General features: G+C 42.4%; 1 protein-coding gene across 3 annotated transcripts; it reads right to left on the bottom strand.

The window, feature by feature from the left end:
* Window positions 1-310: 310 nt before the first annotated feature.
* khsrp (KH-type splicing regulatory protein) lies at window positions 311-13408 on the bottom strand. 3 transcript variants are annotated; one of them, XM_034300061.2, is made up of 18 exons: window positions 13040-13407; window positions 8012-8117; window positions 7848-7907; window positions 6845-6881; window positions 6555-6613; window positions 6376-6447; window positions 6184-6241; window positions 4786-4951; window positions 4486-4584; window positions 4123-4254; window positions 3624-3726; window positions 3373-3494; window positions 2473-2772; window positions 2151-2260; window positions 1932-2017; window positions 1310-1516; window positions 762-940; window positions 311-457 (listed from the first exon to the last, which is right to left on the bottom strand). In XM_034300061.2, exons 1-18 carry the CDS (start codon window positions 13157-13159, stop codon window positions 449-451), a joined length of 2025 nt encoding a protein of 674 aa, XP_034155952.1. In that variant the 5' UTR covers window positions 13160-13407; the 3' UTR covers window positions 311-448. The 3 variants fall into 3 exon arrangements, with proteins under 3 accessions (XP_034155952.1, XP_034155953.1, XP_053085825.1); XM_034300062.2 differs by having other exon boundaries at window positions 1316-1516; window positions 13040-13406; XM_053229850.1 differs by lacking the exon at window positions 6376-6447 and having other exon boundaries at window positions 13040-13408.
* Between the last annotated feature and the right edge of the window lie 374 nt (window positions 13409-13782).

A 13782-nucleotide genomic window follows, 5' to 3' on the forward strand; every position in this document is an offset into this window, starting at 1 on the left:
AAAGAAAAGAAAAAAAAAAAGATTTGTACACTGTTTTAGATGCAATAATAACACCTTAATGAAAAGAAAAAAAAAAAAAAGGCATGAAGTGCGAGTCCGTTTAAGGGAGGCGGGTTAGCTGGCAATGATTCGAAAGCGTTCCCTTTCGTTTCCCTGGAGACGGATTTTAATCACATTTAGAGGATGAGCAGTGAAGAGGGGAAAAAAAAAGTCAGCTACGCTTGGTTTTAGTCCATTTCAGTGGGGATTGAAATTACAAGGGAAAAAAAAAAAAAAAAAAACGGATCATTTACAAAGTTGTGTTTGTTCGTGTCCATTCGTCAGCTGCAGGAGGACGAGCGACAACGAGGACGGAGGAGGAGGAGGGAGGAAGGAGGACGGAGGAAGGCGGGGGGACAAAAAGCAAAAGGGGAGGAAGTCACTGGGGAGGAAGTGGGCGTGGCCAAGTTTACTGCGTCTGAAACACATAACAAGGGGGGAAAAAAAATTATTTTAACATTTAACCCTGAATAAACATGGAGCTGAATGTGTTGTGGTAATGAGAGCCTATTGCTGGTTGCCATGGTTACACTCGCAGTTCAGAGTCAACAGCAACGACTGCGCGGTTAAATTTTAGCTAACTAGCAACACGCTTAAGAGTTTATGCAAATGAGTTACAGAACAAATCCAAAACCGGGACATTTCACTGCCCTGAGATGTGTATTTCTGAGTGTGTGTGTGTGTGTGTGTGTGTGTGTGTGTGTGTGTGTGTGTATACACACCTGTTGGCCCTGCTGCGTGGCTGCAGGCTGTCCGGGGTTCTGTGGGTTTTGGCCGTAATAAGCCGCTTGTTGTCTGTAGTACTCGGCCCAGGCGGCGCTGTAGTCAGTCTGTCCTGCTGCTCCTGTCGCTGCTGGAGCTCCACCTGCTGCTGGAGCAGCGCCACCACCACCTGCCTGAGCTACACACACACACACACACACACACACACACACAGGTGGTTTTACTTCTCTCATTCATATCTATACATGTCTATATATACTATATTATATATACAAAAATATAAAAAAAAAAAAAAAAGTCCAACTCACAAACAAATCTATTATACATATAATAATATTATTATATCATATAATAATTACTAAAAAAAATTATTTTGTATTTTTTTTTGTTCCCATTTTTTTGCTATACAAATTAACCATCATATTATTATTACTGATGTTGAAACTGTCCACTGGCACAAACGTGGTATAGATGTATACATATACACACACACACACACACACACACACAGTTATATATATAAGGATATATAAGAGGGTTTTCTTACTCTCACCCATTTTCTTGTAGTACTCCTCCCAGGCCTTGGTGTAGTCGGGCTGTGCCGTGTTCTGGGCCGCTTGGCTCTGGTCGGCGGGGGCGGGAGCAGCGGGCTGCGCGCTGGGTGTCTGGCCGGGCATAGCGCCTCCACCAGGCTGCTGGTAGTACTGCGCATAATACGCTGCCCAGGCAGCACTGTGATCCGCTGCAGCTTTACCTAACAGAGACACAGACAGAGAGACAGAGACACAGACACAGAGACACAGACACACACGATAAATCAGTATGGAACACTTTGCCTTATTATGAACACCTAGAAACATCTAAAATAAGAACCTGAAGCTGTCAGTCCAGTAGAACACACTTAGAGGTAAAGGATATTTTCTAGTGTTACTGCAGTAACACTAATGGGACAAACACTAAACTGCACCACAGCAGTAGGAGGAGCCGTGGTGCTGTTTTAAAAGGTGGTACAAATATTAAGGGAAAAAATAAATAAATAAATAAATAAATAAATAAAAAAGTAAAAAGTTTGCTACATTTTCGTTTTTCTTTCCAAAGCAGACAATTTACGGTTCTTACTATCCAGAAAACATCATTACACTAAAACTACAAGTTAAAATGGAGCTCACTGGGGTCATGAGGTGCAGGCGGCTGCCACTGCTGGTAGGCATTTCCCCAACCCTGAGGGGGGTACTGGGCACCTGGAGGTCCTCCACTACAACACACACACACACACACACACACACACACACACTATATTACACAAATCTGTTTGACTCAGCATACACAATGCTGTAAAGAACAGATTAATTCAGTAACGCTTTAAAAGTGGGCGTGGATCTACTGACTGTGGTGGGGCTCCCGGAGGTCCGGGCTGATATGGGTTCGGGTTGTAAGGACCCATTGGGCCGGCGGGACCGGGACCACCAGGACCGGGACCTACAGGACACAGGGGACCCTATGCAGAAAGAGACAGAAATGAGAGCAGAGCATGTTTATCATCTGATTATATTTCATACAGAGGAAACAGGGTGAAGGTCTGTTACTTATGCTGCGTTCGATTAACGTTCGTAACTCAGAATATTACGACCTTCGAATTAAAATAATAATAATAATAATAATGATGATGATGAAAACATGAGGCCAGGTTGCGCTCTCTTTATCTCCTACCTCGATCTTGTCCTCGATGAGCTGCTTGGCGTGGTCGATCTGCTGCGGATTCCCCCGGATGGTGAACAGTTTGAAGTTGGGGTCTCCGTTGGGCGGCGGCTGGCGCGAGATCTCCACGAACGCGCCTGTCTGCTGGTTGATCGACTTCACGTTCTCGCCTCCTCGGCCAATCACCAGGCCGCATTTGTGGGCGGGGATAGAGAAGGTCATCTCGCCACCAGGGGGACCCCAGTTACCTGGGCCACGCCCCCTGCCACGCCCACCTGGAGGCATACCTGTCCCGGGAGGACCAGGGGGTCCCTGAGAGAGAGAGAGAGAGAGAGAGAGAGAGAGAGAGAGAGAGACACGCACAGTTTTAGCTACCACGAGCTAGCAAGATACATACAGGTTCTCGATATCATGATAAATAAGATAACAATACACTTTCAGAGTTATCATGGGGTGTTAATATCTTTAGATGTTTTTTAAATTGATTTTAAAAATAACAATAATGACAAACTAAACTACGATTGTGCGAAAACTGAATGAAATATAAAACAGTACACTGTTATGAAAATGTATTTCATGTCCTTTGTGTTAATTATGTTATTTATAATATTAAAAAGGAGCTTCTTATTTACCACAGAATTTCATTAATGTTAATTTCTTTAAATGTTTTTTTAAGTCAATATTTATATAACGTCTACAGAACAAATATTTTCAGCTTTTTTTAACCATCTTATTTTTTTTTAACCAGCTTCGCAGACACAGATATCATGACTGTGCATCAGAGAAACATCTTCATGTATCGTGATATGATCTTTTCGTTTTTCGTCCTATCGCTCGCCCTCAACTCTACATCTAAGCAGTTAAACCTCTAAAATAAAGAAACGCGCATGTGAAGGATCTACGTCTCCTCACCCCTCCACCCTCCTCTCGGACGCGGATGCTCTGTAGGAGCTCGTTGATGATGCCGGCTGCGTGCTCACAGCGGTCAGGAGGCCCCATGATGTGAGCGACCTTATCAGGTCCACTCCCGTCATCTACAACACACACACACACACACACACACACACACACACAGGGTCATAATCATGTACAACACAAATAAATATAATAAATATAAATATATACCCTAAAGAGAAAAGGAAGAACAGAGGAGAGAAGCTCACCTGGTTTGAACTGTATCCTGACTCCTGCATCGTTCTGAATCTTTTTGATCATCTCACCGTTTCGGCCAATCACGACGCCCACGGAGTGACGCGGCACAGGCACCTGACCAATCACAGTGCAGCATAATCAGCAAGTTGTGAATGATTGAATAAGAAGAAAGCTTGTATTAAGCTGATCCTTTCACCAGAAACAGCGAAGCTTCCAGACTTTCAGCGCAAAGCCGCATTTTTATTAATGTGATGGTGAGGATTTTACTTTTTTTTTTTCTTCGTTTTTTTAATAAAAATGATAATTGCAAAATGATTGGAAGCAGCTGATATTAAAATGTAAATCCAAATGTAACGATTTAATCCTTTTCACCTTTTCAGATATAAATGACACTTAAATATAAGAAATGAAATCAATTTAATTTTATAGCCAGGCAGTTCGTTAATAAATAAATATATATAATGAATCGGAGATACACACACACACACACACACACACACACACACACACCTCTATTCCACCTCCACCTCCACCTCCTCCTCCTCCTCCTCCTCCTCCTCCCATCCGGGAGCCGTATTCGTTCCTGTCTCCTCCAAACTGATCTCTCTCACGCAGAATCTCCTGCACCATCTCCCTCGCTTGCTGAAAAAAGTAATTACAGACGCAGAGAGAGAGAGAGAGAGAGAGAGAGAGAGAGAGAGGGTAATTAACGTCTAGTTCCACTTCCTGGTTCTGTACAAATTCTGAAATTTATTCAATAAAAACCTTGAAGCGCGCGCACACACACACAAACACACACAAACACACACAAACACACACAAACACACACAAACACACACAAACACACACAAACACACACAAACACACACACACCTGCACTTTGTAGGGATCTCCAATGATGCGGAGGGGTTTGTCTATGTTCGGTCCCTGAGATGGATCCTGTATCAAAATCATCTTCACACCAGCACGCTCCTACACACACGCACACACGCACACACGCACACACGCACACACGCACACACGCACACACGCACACACGCACACACGCACACACAGACACACAGACACACAGACACACAGACACACAGTTTAAAATATCATCAGTGACAGAAAAAAGTCATCAGAAAAGTGCACGAGTGCAGTTTGGGATACAACCACGTTGACTCGTCCCACCTGGAGCTGTTTGATGGTTTCTCCGCCCTTGCCGATGACGAGGCCGGCTTTTCCCGCCGGGATGATCATCTCCTGCATGTGGCCGCTCCCATTGGCCTCGTGGAAGGAGGTGGGCGGTGTGCCCCGCCCCCGCGACACGATGTCATCTAACAGCATCTTAGCCTTCCTGCAGATAGAGATAGAGAGAGAGAGAGAGAGAGTGAGACACAGAGAGAGAGTGAGAAGGTGAAGCTGAGGTGACACAGCGCTACGATTTCAGCAACAAGCAAACAGAGATCGTCTCAGGTCTGTTCAATTAACATGTCAAAATTACAAATCGAAACAATCGTCTCGAATGATCCTACATCACGTGTGGTCAGATGTTTCTCCAGTTCCCCACTCACAACCTGATGCCGCGCGAAAATGGAAGAAAAATTTATAACTACGGTTTCCTCATCATCATCCCGTCATATACGACTTCCAATTAAATGTGTGTAGAGATATTACGAAGAAAAATAAAGCTTGGAAGGAAGTAGCAGAGATCGCTGGTGATTCTGGTGAGTGCACGTAGCAAAAACGACGCTAGTACAAAACCAAGTGTGTAACAAGTTTATGTATTTAGCTGTAGACGTTTTCTCTCCTACGAAATGTTCTCATTAGGGGGAAAAAAAACCTCGACAGGCCACGCCCATAAGTGACCTGACCGACTCGTCTCTTGCTAGTGTGAACGCAGGGTTAGCAGCAGAATCATTGCGGAAAAGCGTAACCGATGCTGAACAGTAAATATTGTATAAAAGTTAAATGTATTATTATTATACAGACTGAGAACCAAAACAAAACAAAGACAGTACTAATTTTCATTACAAATATTGCAAACTAACATACAAGACGAAACAATTGTACGAAAATTTGTACATAAACAATTTTTCTTAACAATAACAAAAAAGTGCAGAGTGTGAAAGTTTGCATCCCCCAGCATGGTTTAGTTGAAAAAGAACTTCTTGAACAATTTTTCTACAAAACAGAATTTTTTTTTTTTATTACTGAGAAGCTGAAAACAAAGGCAGAACGTCTTTCAAAATAATCATTACAAATATTGCAAACCAAGATAAAAGATGAAACAACTGTATGAAAAGTTGTATATATACACTGAAAGCAAAAACATGGTCTTGTAGTTGAGTGCAAAAGTTTGCATCCCCACCATGGTTTAGTTAGAAAAGAAAGAAAAACTCTTTTCAATTTACAAAACAGAAATTCTTTCTATTACAAATAAGACAAATGAGAAGGTCTAAAAGTTGAGAAGGAGGAGCTAAAAGAAGAGGAAGTCTAAAAGTAACATAGCGAGAGACAGAGTGTGTGTGTGTGTGTGTGTGTGTGGGGAGCACTAGCGAGTGTGTGAGAAGCGGGTTTTACACTTACTGGATGGAGTCGTGAGTCCCAGTGAGAGAGACGCTTCTATCGGGTAAACCTCCGCTGTCTGCAAACACAACACACACTCACTGACGTTACACTCGCGCGGACATGTACACACATCACTATCGATAAAGTGTTCACTCTCAGAAACAACAAACGCATGCGTAAACGATAAATAAATGACGTTGCTATACTCACCTGGCGCGATCTGAACCTTACATCCCGACTCCTGCTGGATCTTATTGATCTGCTCTCCTCCTCGACCAATGACTGCGCAGCGAGACGGAGCACACAGCCAATCGCGTCACTGATCACCAGCACTGAACCATGCAAACGTGTGTGTGTGTGTGTGTGTGTGTGCGTGTGTGTGTACTTACTGAGGCCAACCATGCCGTCAGGAACTCTGTACTCCTCCGTTATAGCAGAAGGACGTCCACTGGAGAAGAAGAAAAAGAATGAAAGAGGGAACTGAGTTACAGTACAATGTGTTTAACTCAAACACAAAGAGAGAGAGAGAGAGAGAGAGAGAGAGAGAGAGAGTGTGTGTGTGTGTGTGTGTGTGTGTGTGAGTGTGTGTGAGAGAGAGAGAGAGAGAGAGAGAGAGAGAGAGAGAGAGAGAGAGGAGCGATTCTGCTGTTCGTCCATTAGTTCCTTAATGTGGTCTTACCTCTGCTGAGAGAGAGCAGCCAGCTGAGCGCTGATAGCTGTGGATTCACACAAACACACACTTATTTAGTCTACATATACATCCCACACACACACACACACACACACACACACACACACACACACACACACACACAAACCCCTACTCTGAGTCACACATCATTGACTGTGTTCCAGTTCTAGTTAACATGTGACACAATGAACATACAGGACGTGAGGATGTAAACTCATGAGGTTTGGGATCCTGAGCATTTAGTTTTTTCTTTTTTTCCTTCCACAGAGGATATTTACGAAGGTCCGCCCACTTCACAGTCTCCCAAATAACTAGTGAAACGCTGGGAAAAATGGCACCTGTATGTGTGTGTGTGTGTGTGTGTGTGTGTGTGTGTGTGTGTGAGAGGTACAACTGCAGCTCTGATGCATCGAGATATATATAAAATAAGTATATTGACAGGAAAATAATCAACACAGTGAAGTGGAGTCTCAGTTACTCGGACGTTTTCCTAATACAGCACGGCCCTAAGTGTTTTATTCCTCTTGCACCAGAGCAACTTGTCAATCATTCAAATTTTTTATTGATTGAGGGAAGAAAAAAAAAAAAAAAAAAAAAAACAACACATCATACTTTTTTTTTTTTTTTAGCCATTTATCGTTACATTTAATGCTGCGGAAGATCCATAAGACAAGTTTCAATTAGCAGCAAACATACAGCTTCTCATGTTGCCAAAAAAAAGAGGTAAATAAATAAATAAATAAAATCCTCAGTCCTGAAGATGTCGGGAATAAAAAGTTACTGTGCACTGACACTGGAGACTCCTTCCATAAACGTTAAATAAACGTGTCCTTACAGAAAACGTCTGATTCTTTAAGAAGTCGTTTATAAAGTACGGTGTCCGTTGTACAAGCTCCTGTGAATGAGCTGTTACTATAGCAACGATAACGTATTAGAACGTGGTTTCTGTGTGTGTGTGTGTGTGTGTGTGTGTGTGTGTATAAACACTCACACAGCGCTGTAGCGTTGTCCCTGTCACTCTGAGGAGCCATCCTCTTACTGTCCGGCTGATCTGAGGAGAAAACACACCGTCAAACAGAGTACATTCGGATCTGTGCGTGTCTGTCACACTGTGTGTGTGTGTGTGTGTGTGTGTGTGTGTGTGTGTGTGTATACCTCCATCCTCCAGCGATCGTTTCTGTGCTGAGAAAGGATAACCCTCCGTACCTCCGTTCTTGCTCACAGGGCCGCCCGCGACGTCTCCACCGATCTTAGCTGCAATCTAGAGAAGGCAGAAACACACACATTTTTTTTCTCCCACACTATTAAAAGAAGAAGGAAGTGGAACATGTGAGAAACGATGTGAGAAACGAGTTTCTCAGTCCGCTCCTCTGAGACAGCTCGGGCCGATACATCAGTATCTTAATAAATAACGTTACAAAACACTTCTTTTCTCTGGGAATTGGCATTTTCTTTCATTACTGTCCAGCAGTTTTATCTTCAGTCCTTCTCTGATACATAATTTTGTTTACGCATGTTTGAAACCAAAGGCGGTAAGATCGTTTTACTGAGATGATACACACCACGTACAGCAGAAACGTCTTTATTAAAAACACAACCCATTTTTGGCTCTTTAACACAAACTGGGGGCTAAAAATAAATCGATTTTTTTTGTGACTTTGGAGTTATCATAATCGTAAACAGTCAGGTAAACAGTCGCTTCAGGCGTTAAACATGTTTAATATGTCGCCTTCGTGCAAAGAAAAGGAAATTAATGCCGTGCCACCAGGTTCTAAACAGCAGATAATCTCCTGATCTTTATCTGACTCTCCACACGCTGCATCAGACGGGTTTCTTTCAGACGACACGCACGCCTCGGCCGTGTTCACGCCCGGGGCTCGTCTGCTACATTACAGGACTCGACGCTGTACGCTAGGCTTGTGCGATATTGCGTTTCCGCTGATCACGATTTTCCATTTCAAAATATTACAATAAACGATTTAATCATCCAGAATAGTCAGCATAAATAAACTGTCCATACCATTTATACTTCCTGTAATAATAATAATAATAATAATAATAAAAATTCAGTGCTACAGTGGCACACAATATATATTCAACTTTTATTATTATTATACCCTATATCGCATTTAGTATGGAAGCCTGTTTTGCATGCCTAGTTTTGTTGTACTAGTACAGTAACAATAAGGATATTCTATTCTTAAAATAAATTAATTTGGGAAAAAAAAAAAAAAAAAAAAAAAAAAAAAAGAGCATTTCCTCCAGTTCAGGTTTAAGGAGAGTAGAGGAGTGTGCAATATCACAAGCTGCACAGAAGGAAACTGTGGCAGTCATGAAAACCCACAGCACAACAGATTTTTAACGGATTCTGCGGTAATGAGTTGAAAAAAAAAAGCCACACAAACGCACACTTCGATATAATCCTTTTAAAAATCGTTTGTCTAACGTCCACATACTCGACATTCTCTCCGTGGATATCGCTCACAGGAGAGAGCACCGGTCAGAAAGTAAAAGAAACAAATCAGTGTAGACTATTTAATTACTTTCTGATCATCTTAACCATTTACATTATTCGTAAAAAAAAAAAGTCTAACCCTTAGTTGCAGGTCTATTAAACCATTCTGAGCCAAAACCCGTGCCCATTTAACCCCCCGCCCTTTCGTCGAGACCCAACAGCGCCGTTTTGACCTGTTTAACGGCCGAAATTTTTCAGTAACATCCCTGATTCAGTTCACTGATAAGTATATTCTGGTCCAACGTTACCTAGAGCCGGTTTTTACGATTATTATTTGTCACAATGTACGAGATGATTTGAATAAAATTGTGTCCTTCACGTCAGATCACACGAGGAAGATCCTAAAGAGGAACACCACGACTAAGTTCTGTCGTACTCTGACAGGTTTGTCCTGCATGAAATAGTTTTGCATTGTGATAATAGTCTATAAACTCGATGATCACGTTAATTAGCTAGCTACACACCTAGCTGTAATTCATCCTCCATTTCTTTTCCATGCAGCGTCGCTTTTTACTCCGTCGTGATGAGAACCTCGGTGACACGTTCTCTCTGCCGTCACAATTCAACACGCCACTCTAATTTCAAAGCTCACGCTTTGTTTACGCTTCTCCATCGTCACTTCCGCGTTTGTAGCTGTCCCGCGAGTTCTGTGTAATCCTTTGCCGTCCTCCTATTGGTGAATTTGGATTGGTGGATGAGTATCGTAGCAGCTCTCACACACTCGCATTCTAATCAAAGACCTCATACGCTCTAAGACCGCCGATCTCTACTCTCGAACAAAGATCTTCGTTTACGATGTGTGATTGTGCCTGCGACAACGAAATCAGGCAACAGCCGACTTGGCGTATATTTCGAATAAAATCTCAGTACATTTCATGTGACAAAGCCTGAGATGAAGAAAGGTGGCAGGGCTTCCAGGAAGTTGTCTCTTAATATCGGAGAGTTCGAAAGACCTGTGCAGATCGTTCCAAATTCGATTTTCTTGTTTTATTGGGGATTAAAAGTCTGCTCTTCTGGTGAACTCCGATGCTTCCATGGAGCGCCTACGCAAACCGCGTAACAGTCAGCCAGTCCGGGAATGCAATCTAATCAGTGTTAAACGTCACCGGACATCATGGAAACGTAATCTCTTGTAGGGACGATAACGTTATAATCACACAAGCCTACTACTTACGTGTAAATGAAATTAAAATAACCACATTGTTATTCGCTGTGACAGACGTACGTGTCTTCTGGGACAACACGTGATTTATGCGAGCGTGTAGATTTGTGTTTTCTGCGTATAACATCAGTCACGCACTCGTCTTTCCTTTTTTTTCCCCCTCTGTGATTTTCACGAAAAATTCCACTTCCTGGTTCGAAGCAGTTACTACACTTAGAGTTACTGACATCATCAGCAGACTGGGCAAACGATACATTTCTTTTTTCACAGGAATATAACTACTGACTTAAAATAATAAGCTCGTCAGACGACGATGAAAATGAAGAAGGAATGACAATTTTACAGAAAGTTCCTTTAACAGTAACGTACAACTCAACGTGTGCTAGCTAGCCAGCTAGCTAAGGGGGTTATAAAGTGGGTGTGGCTTCTTCGGGATCTATTTCTCTCAGCGGAGCAAAAATAAACAGAATATTTGGCCATATTGCCTCCGAATTGTCATTTGCTCGATATTAATTTCATGTTTATAGAACCATTGTGTAAAAGCAACATCGCAATCGTGCAGTTTCACTGAATATCAGCACAGCTGTGATTAGCTACGGTCGAATAACAGCCGTGCCGATATTCAGAATAACTGCACTCTTGTTTGTGCGATATTGTTTAGTCTGAAACAATCAAATCAAAAATTATTTTTTAATCCAATGACATTGCTTTTAAAACATAAGCATGTGATGTACTGAATTTTCTTCTTTCTACGATCATCGCCAGCCATCTTACTAAGCTCAAGAGAATTTTAGCAAAAACAGGAAGTTGTAAAATGAACAATTTTTAAAGTAAAAATGGCGTTAGGTGTTACTCAGAACATTGCATGCAAAGTTTAAAAAAAATTAAATTAACAATGATATGAGCCACTTCCTGAGAACACACGAGCGGAGCTGCACCCAAACATCCTGCAGCACTGAAACTTAATTTCTCCGTTTGTTCAGAAAACAAACTTCAGACACCAAAATCGTTTTCGCACCCTGGTGTAAAGAAAACCTTGGGAAAGTTTTTTTTAAGCAAAATCTGACATTTAACAGATTTACACACTCATAATTCAATGCAAAGCGAATCAATCAACAAACCAATCAGAGCCTGGACCTCTGTACAGAGACCAAACAACGAAGAGAGACAGAAATCGTAATTTATTTCTGTGTTTTTTTTTTTTTCCCTCTACAACTATAAAGCGTGAAGCGTTTGAGTAAAGCAGGATATTCGGGGTCGTGTTTGGACTTTGTGGGTTTGTCAGAAGAGCTGAAGTGTGATGGACGCTCAGAGAAAAAACACTGATTCGGTGACTGAAATTAAAGGGACACAAAGTCACTGGGTTTAAATGAATAATAATAAAAAATAATAAAGTTAAGAGATCTGATGCTGGGAAACTTCTAAACCAACCTCTGGCTGACACACAGGTTTACTCTTAAAGCTGTGAAATTACAAATAAACAAGTAAACAAACTACACGTTTACTGACAAATTTCACTAAACTGCATTTACATGACTATAGATCATCAGATACGCGTTTAACACAATACATAGAGTTTATTTTACAAAAAATATATAAATATATATATAAATATAGTAAAGTGTGTGAGGTTGTTGATGGAGTTGATGAAGAGCAGATCCTGTGTTAGTTACCACACAAATCTGCTTTATTTAATATAAACAAACTAAACCTGACTTATTATTTTTGTTATTATTATTAGCTAGCTTGTTAGCTGTTTTATTTCTTAATTTTTTTTTTATTTCTGACATGTTTCTGACATTATAGCGCCAACAATAACTGATCTGTAAACACAACAACAACATAAAGTGTAGTTCAGTGAGTTTAGCTGAAGAGGCTAGTCACGGGAGTATGCTAGCTACGGTATGCTAGCTAGCATCGCTGAACTAGCTTAGCATTTAGCATCGCTCGCGGACAATGGGGAAGACACTTTATATTTGTTTGGCTGTTTTTGTTTGTTGTTGTTGTTGTTTTTAACAAAATGGCGCGCGGTTCATGTTCAGAGGGAAAGTGGGTTTGGGGAGATAAATTCTCTCTCTCTCTCACACACACACACACACACTCTCTCTCTCTCTCTCTCACACACACACACACACACACACACACACACACACACACACAGCGCCATGCCGGTCTCAGTGAGGACAGAAGGCCAGGCCTGAGGATCAGACGCGCGCGCGGGCGCGAGGCAAAAAAAACAAAAAAACAAAAACACACACAACGCGCTGCCGCACGCGCTCACACAACTACAGATGATTCGCTTTTCTATTCTTTTTTTTTTATATATACATATATAAAATAAATTAACTTATTAACATAACGCACTCGCGGTAAACGTGCTACCCAGTTAGCATTCTAGCTAACATCACCGGTAGCCACGTTTCGCGTCTTTATCGGTGTTCATTCAGGCCGCTCGCGCTCTCTCTCTCGCGCGCGCTCTCTCTCTCGCGCTCACTCACTCACTCACCTGCCGCGCGCGCTGCACCGCGTCCGCGAACGCGTCCTTCTTTATCCCACCGGCTCCCAGTGCTGCTGCTGCTGCTGCGGCCCCGGGAGGCGGCGGCGGCACCGCGCTGTACTCCGACATCACTGTCCTCGTGCGTTCCGGTGTCAATCCGTGCAGAGAGAAAGAGATAGACAGATAGACAGAGAGAGCGCGCGCGAGAGAGAGGGAGAGAAGAGAGAAAGAAGAAGGGCCCGGGGAAGGCGCGCGCTGGAGCTGGAAGGCGAGAAAAAGCCAAGTTAACGAGGAAAGGAAGACGAAGAAGAAGAAGAAGAAGAAGAAAGCAACGCGGTCGCGCCGCGGCACCCGAGCGCGCGTTTCTATTGGCTCGCGTTTCCGCGTTCTCGTTCCAACCAGCCAATGAGAGCGCACCACAGAGGCGGGCGTAAACACCTCCCCAAACGCGATTGGCTAATGAAAGGAAGGTTCAGAGGGGGTTTTAAAAAAAAAGATGCGGCCGAGGTGCTGATTTGAATTCAAAATGGCTTCCTAGTGAACAGAAAGTGCACTAGAGCGGAGGGTGGTGTTTACGGTAAACGCAGTGCGCTTGTGTAGGGAGGACAGAGATATTTGAGATGGTTGAATGAAGACTTTACGGAAGCGATTTGAGGTTTTTTTGGGGGGGTGTTTAAAGGACAAAGTTAGAAATAGTTCTGTTTTTACTCATCTGACTGTTATGAACTTGAGACTCAGCAAATAAAAAAAAA

This window comes from Pangasianodon hypophthalmus, chromosome 26 (assembly GCF_027358585.1).
Source record: "Pangasianodon hypophthalmus isolate fPanHyp1 chromosome 26, fPanHyp1.pri, whole genome shotgun sequence".
NCBI classification, from domain to species: Eukaryota; Metazoa; Chordata; class Actinopteri; order Siluriformes; family Pangasiidae; genus Pangasianodon; species Pangasianodon hypophthalmus.

Excerpts from the sequence above, each read along its gene's own strand:
- khsrp (XM_034300061.2), bottom strand. The coding sequence starts at position 13,159 with ATGTCGGAGTACAGCGCGGTGCCGCCGCCGCCTCCCGGGGCCGCAGCA. Across the intron at positions 6,448-6,554 it reads TGACGGCATGGTTGGCCTCA|TCATTGGTCGAGGAGGAGAG; the intron begins GTAAGTACACAC and ends CTCGCTGCGCAG. Across the intron at positions 4,952-6,183 it reads GGGACTCACGACTCCATCCA|GAAGGCTAAGATGCTGTTAG; the intron begins GTAAGTGTAAAA and ends CTCTATCTGCAG.